Genomic DNA, 6,335 nt, shown 5'->3' on the forward strand with positions numbered 1-6,335 from the left:
GCCATTGCAACCACAAACCACGCGTCGCGGATTCAGATGCAGTAAAAGGACAGCAAGGAGGATTAATCGGTGAAGTTGTGCATGAATTTCAGTGGCCTTTTGCATGTGGCCTATCAAGGTGTGACGTCAATAAAGATTTTAAAATGCATGCGAGTTTTTTCCTTTATTAGCACGTAGCACGGGTCGTGTATGCAATTTCTTATCATTGGTCTCAGAAATTCTGCTGGCTTTTACGTTGTCGATCTTTCTGCGTTATTTCTCATTGCTGCTGTCAATTGGGTTGTAAGTCTGTCTTTCGGTCCGCGAAGTGGAACGTCGAGTTGATCGGTGGTGTTCGTTCCAAAAGTGAGTCATTATTATTTTCTGTGAAGAGTGTGATATTATTGTACTGCAGGATGTCTGGTGATTTGAAGGCGCTACTCAAACGTGAGAAGCAACTGCATCATTTTATGGAGTTGATAGATCGGTTCATCCAAAACTTCGATGAAGAGCGTGACCTTAGGCAAATCAATATTCGTCTTCAGAAATTGGAAGAGGTTGGAAAAGAATTTTATGACATTCGTTGTAAAATTGAGCTACTGCAGGAAGACGAAGTTTTAAAGGGTGGTGCTGAAGAGGATCCTGAAATTAAAGAAGAGGCAAGGCAGGCACGCGAGGACAGCAACTTTGAGGTAATTCACCAGTTTGATAATAAATTTTGTCATCTAAAATCGGAGTTGCTAGATCTTCAGGCGGAAACAGTACAGCTGTGGACACATGCTGCTACCACTCAACCGATGCCGACACCAGTTTCACGAGTAAGATTACCTGAGATTAGACTGCCTTCATTTGGTGGCAAGGTTCGCGAGTGGGTGACGTTCAGGGACACGTTCCATAGTCTCATTCACAACAATAATCAATTAGCTGATGTAGACAAGTTCACGTATCTTAGATCTTCGCTGTCTGGAGAGGCATTACAAGAAATCAATTCGATTGAGCTTACTGCAGAGAACTATAGTGTTGCATGGAATGCACTCGTGAGACGCTACGAAAATAAGAAGTTGATTGTGAAGGCTCATATAGATGCACTATTTTCGCTAGAGTCTTTGAAAAAGGAAAGTTATGACGGAATTAATCATCTCATCGGAGAATTCGACAAAAATCTACAGATGTTGAACAAAATCGGTGAAGACACTACTGGGTGGAGTACACTATTGGCATATATGATCTGTTCGCGGTTGGACTCAGCTACTCTTCGTCTCTGGGAAACTCATCATGGTTCAACAGAAGTTCCTACATACAATAATGTCATCGAGTTCCTGCGAAATCATTGTGTTGTGCTCCAGTCAATTACTATATCAAAGGCTTCTGGCACAGATAACAGACAAGCAAAGACTTCATTCTGTCATGCAACAGCGAAGGCGCATGGAAAATGTCCGTTTTGCAATGAATCTTGGCATACTGCTTTTCACTGTGCAAGATTCCAACGAATGAAAGTTCCAGAAAGAAGTGATGCGGTGAATAAAAACTCGCTGTGCCGAAACTGTCTAAGCCCTGGTCATTACGCTCGTTCATGCGAAAGAGGAGTTTGCCATCACTGTCGTCAGAAGCACCACTCTATGCTACACACCAACCAAGTACGATCCTCCGTTCCATCTTCATCAACGGCACCACAGGCAGCAATCCAACAGTCTCGACAACCACAGATACAAACAAAGCCATCTACTCTGAACCAACCCGCACAGACACAATCAAGCAACACACCTGCTACCTCTGCTCACTCGCAGAATACATCTACGCAGTCCACCTCAGCAAACGCCGCTACTAGTCACAATTATGTAGCACTTCCAACTACACAAATGCATAATATTCTGTTATCAACTGCCCTTGTTAAGTTAACTGATCGAGATGGACAGTCTATGCTAGCGCGAGCATTGCTTGATTCGTGCTCTCAACATTGTCTAATGTCCAAGGAATTTTACAAGAAGCTGCGATTCAATGAAGTTCCGTCGTATCTTGCTATTCAAGGAATTGGAGCTGCACGTTCCTTGTCAAACAAATCAGTTTATGCGGAAGTAGCAGCCCGATCATCAGAAATTTCACTGTTTGCAGAACAGATGCAGTTTCACGTGCTACCGAAACTGACTGTAGCATTGCCAACTGCAAATGTTAACCCAGTCCAATGGTTACTTCCGAAGTCAACCCTCTTAGCAGATCCGCAATTCCACGAGCCGCGACCTGTTGATGTCATCATTGGTGCGGAGTTTTATATGGATCTGCTGAAAGAAGGCCAAGTAAAAGCAACTAGTGAGGGACCAACACTACAAAACACCGTTTTTGGATGGATTGTTTCGGGTCGAGTTCCAAATAGTTGTTCTGTCGGAATATCATCAACAGCTTATGCTTGCTCCACAACGGAAATTCAAGATCAACTAACTAAATTCTGGGAGCTAGAAACATGTCGTACTAATAGTACGAATTCCATCGAGGAGTCTGCATGTGAAGACCACTTCGAAAAAACTACAGTGAGAGACAATGAAGGCAGATTTGTTGTCATGTTACCGAAGAAGCAGTTTGTTATTAGCCAGTTGGGAGATTCGAAGGAAACAGCAGTTCGACGGTTTACGGGATTGGAGAAAAGATTCTCTGGCAATCCACAGTTGAAGGATTTATATACGGAGTTCATTAATGAGTACCAGACACTCGGTCATATGATCGAAGTTATCGACGACTCGTCGATCGGAACAGGATACTATTTACCTCACCATGCAGTTCTCAAACCTGACAGTAAAACTACTAAGCTACGAGTAGTCTTCGATGCATCTTGTAAAACAAGCACAGGTGTGTCACTCAACGATGCTTTGATGGTGGGCCCTGTCGTGCAAGACGATTTGATTGATATTACATTACGTTTTCGATTACACCGATATGCCATAGTTGCAGATATCGCTAAGATGTATCGCATGGTGAAAGTTACAAAACACGATCAACAATTACAAAGAATACTGTGGCGTAACTCGACAGATGAACAGTTACGCACTTACGAGCTAACGACAGTTACGTACGGTACTGCGTCTGCGCCGTATCTAGCGACGAAATGCCTGCAGAAGTTAGCGGAAGACGGAAAACAGACACACCCGATCGCTGCAAGAGTTTTGAAGCAAGACTTTTACGTGGATGATATGTTGACTGGCGTCAACAATATCGAATCTGGGAAACAGTTAGTTGGTGATATGATTGACCTTCTGAAGTCTGCAGGATTCATATTGCGTAAATGGAACTCTAACTGCAAAGAGATTTTGCTTAATGTTCCAGAGAACTTGCGTGATGATAAAACGATCTTGGAATTAAACTCCTCCAACTGTGCAGTAAAGACGTTGGGATTAATTTGGGAACCTAGTTCAGACACCTTCCGTTTCAGTACACCGAAGTGGAGCACAGATATCATTACGAAGCGAACTGTGCTTGCTGACGTATCTCGTTTGTTTGACCCATTGGGTTTAGTCGGTCCAGTCATAATTCAAGCTAAGATATTCATTCAAGACCTGTGGAAGCAAGAATGCGGATGGGATGAACCATTGTGCGAAAAACTGCAGGAACAGTGGCAGGAGTACAGACGGAATCTGACTGGTCTTGAAGGGTTAACCGTGCCTCGTTGGACGGGTATTGGAGCCAATGTGAAGTCAGTAGAAATCCATGGCTTTTGTGATGCTTCCGAAAAGGCCTATGGGGTTTGTATCTACATAAGAACTATTTCTGAGCAAGGGGAAGTCAATCTGCATCTTCTAACTTCGAAGTCTCGTGTCGCCCCATTGGAGAATCTCAAGAAAAAGAAGACAAAACAGACGATTCCACGCTTGGAGCTCTCATCAGCTTTGTTGTTATCACATGTGTACGAAAAGGTGATAAACAGCATTAGGATCAACGCTAAAGCGTACTTTTGGACTGATTCAATGATCGTCAAGTGCTGGCTGGCATCGCCACCGTCCAGATGGAAGGAATTTGTAGCAAATCGTGTATCTGAAATCCAGCACATCACCAAGAACGGAACTTGGAATCATATAGCAGGAAACGAGAATCCAGCAGATATTATTTCACGAGGTATGAGTCCAGTACAATTACAGTATCAGTCGCACTGGTTTAGAGGACCAATCTGGATTATGCATGAGTCCATAAATTGGCCGATAAATCAACCGATCCACGAAGAAGAAATCGAACGATCTATGTTGGAGGAAAAAGAAACAGTTACTGCCATGCTCCAAGTAGTTCAACCCAGCGAAATATTCAGTTTGCGATCATCATGGATGGATCTGATAAGATTGGTCGCTCTGTTCCGTCGTTTCCGTTTTAACGCTCAAGTGGCCAACCGAAGCTGCCGCAAACTTGGATCAATTTCATCTGACGAACTTGACGAAGCTGTTCGTGCATTAATTCGATTGTCACAAGAAGAATGTTTCGCACGGGAACTATCAGATATTTCTCATTCAGCCCATGTTCGAGCAACATCCCGTATCGCCTCGTTAAATCCTCAGTTACGCGAAGGAATACTTTGCGTTGGCGGCCGGTTACGTCATGCTATTATTCCAGCAAGTCGCAGACACCCGTTTATCGTGGACCATCGACATCCGCTTGCCACAATTATTGTCCGATATTATCATCTGAAATTATATCATGCCGGACAGCAGCTTATAATTTCAACAATGCGAGAGCGATTCTGGCCTACAAATGTTCGGAACCTTGTTCGAAGGGTTATTCACCAATGTGTTGCATGCTTCAGACTGAAGCCAAAAATCCATGAGCAGCTGATGGCAGACTTACCACCAGAACGAGTGACACCGTGTGCTCCGTTCCAAAGAGTCGGTGTGGATTATTGCGGACCATTCAACGTCGTGTATCCACACCGTAAACGCCAGTCCGTTAAGTGTTTCGTAGCGGTGTTCGTGTGTTTAGTTACGAAAGCTATTCACTTAGAGTTAGTTGCTGATCTTACAACGCAGGCGTTTTTAGCAACTCTGAAACGGTTCGCAGCTCGACGAGGAAAACCTGATCTTATAATGTGCGACAATGCCAAAAATTTCGTCGGTGCGAGGCGCGAACTAGATGAACTTCGACGTTTGTTCCTGGATCAGCAGTTTCAAAACAGTGTACAAAAACAGACAGCCAACGAGAGCATCGAATTTCGATTTATTCCAGCTCGTACACCGAATTTCGGAGGTTTGTGGGAGTCAGCAGTAAAATCCTTCAAAACCTTACTTAAACGTACAATCGGATCACACAGTTTAGTCTACGATGAGATGCAGACTGTGTTGGTGCAAATTGAAGCTATTCTAAATTCACGACCACTCACCCCTCTCAGTAACGATTCAGACGATTTTGAGGCATTGACTCCAGGTCATTTCCTGATTCAGCGTCCATTAGTGGCAATTCCTGAACCCAATTTATCTGAAATTCCGGAAAATCGATTATCAGCATGGCAAAAGATCCAGCATTACACTCAGGGAATTTGGAAGAAGTGGACGTTCCAATATTTATCAGAGCTACATAACCGAACGAAGTGGATGCAGCATAAAGAGAACGTAGCAGTCGGAACAATGGTAGTTCTGAAAGAAGAAAATTTACCTCCTCTGAAATGGTTGCTGGGACGAATTACTGAAGTACATCACGGACCAGATGGCAATATCCGGGTAGTACACGTTCGTACGAAGGATGGTATTTATACCAGAGGAATCTCAAAGATCTGTGTACTGCCAATTCGTGACAAATCAAATTCTTCATCAGAGGAGATCTAGTATCCCTCCAACGGCGGAGGCTGAGAAGCCTCCGCACACCAGTTAAGTTATGTATATGTTTTTTATTCAAAAAGATAATCGGTCATTTTTTTTCTCAGTCATTACTACTCTTGACCCTTGACGGCTCTCTTGGAACAGATCAACCAGAGATGCCTACTGCCAGTTTGAGGTAATCTGTATTGTCCGGTGATGGTTTCAGTAAATGTTGCATGTATGGTACATATGCAGTTCAGCCAGAACATGTCTGGTCAGTTTCCGTTCAGTTGCAACGTTCCGCGTTTGAGCATGTTTGCAATGTGTTCATCTAATTGCGAATTGACACTACATGAGTCTTTCCCATTGGACATTTTCGAGGTATCCATGACCGCATCGGAGGAGGAGAGCGCTATCCTAATCCATGATACTGCGAAACGATTGTTGAGGAGCATGGCCAGCTTACATCGGCACTCGAATCTCGTAGTTCATAGTAGTCATCGAACATACCTACAACAAAATGTCACGTAAGAACGTCTTTTACTTCAGTTGACATTCATCAGGATGCCAACCGGCGTCATCGGAGGCCATGGG

At 43.7% G+C, this 6,335-nt stretch overlaps 1 protein-coding gene across 1 annotated transcript; it reads left to right on the plus strand.

Moving 5' to 3' along the window:
* The first annotated feature begins 395 nt into the window (after positions 1–395).
* On the plus strand, positions 396–5,768 carry LOC131429291 (uncharacterized). Its single transcript, XM_058593349.1, has one exon. It carries the CDS (start codon positions 396–398, stop codon positions 5,766–5,768), a length of 5,373 nt encoding a protein of 1,790 aa, XP_058449332.1.
* The last annotated feature ends 567 nt before the right edge of the window (positions 5,769–6,335 follow it).

Source organism: Malaya genurostris, chromosome 2 (genome assembly GCF_030247185.1).
Source record: "Malaya genurostris strain Urasoe2022 chromosome 2, Malgen_1.1, whole genome shotgun sequence".
NCBI classification, from domain to species: Eukaryota; Metazoa; Arthropoda; class Insecta; order Diptera; family Culicidae; genus Malaya; species Malaya genurostris.

Excerpts from the sequence above, each read along its gene's own strand:
- LOC131429291 (XM_058593349.1), top strand. The coding sequence starts at position 396 with ATGTCTGGTGATTTGAAGGCGCTACTCAAACGTGAGAAGCAACTGCAT.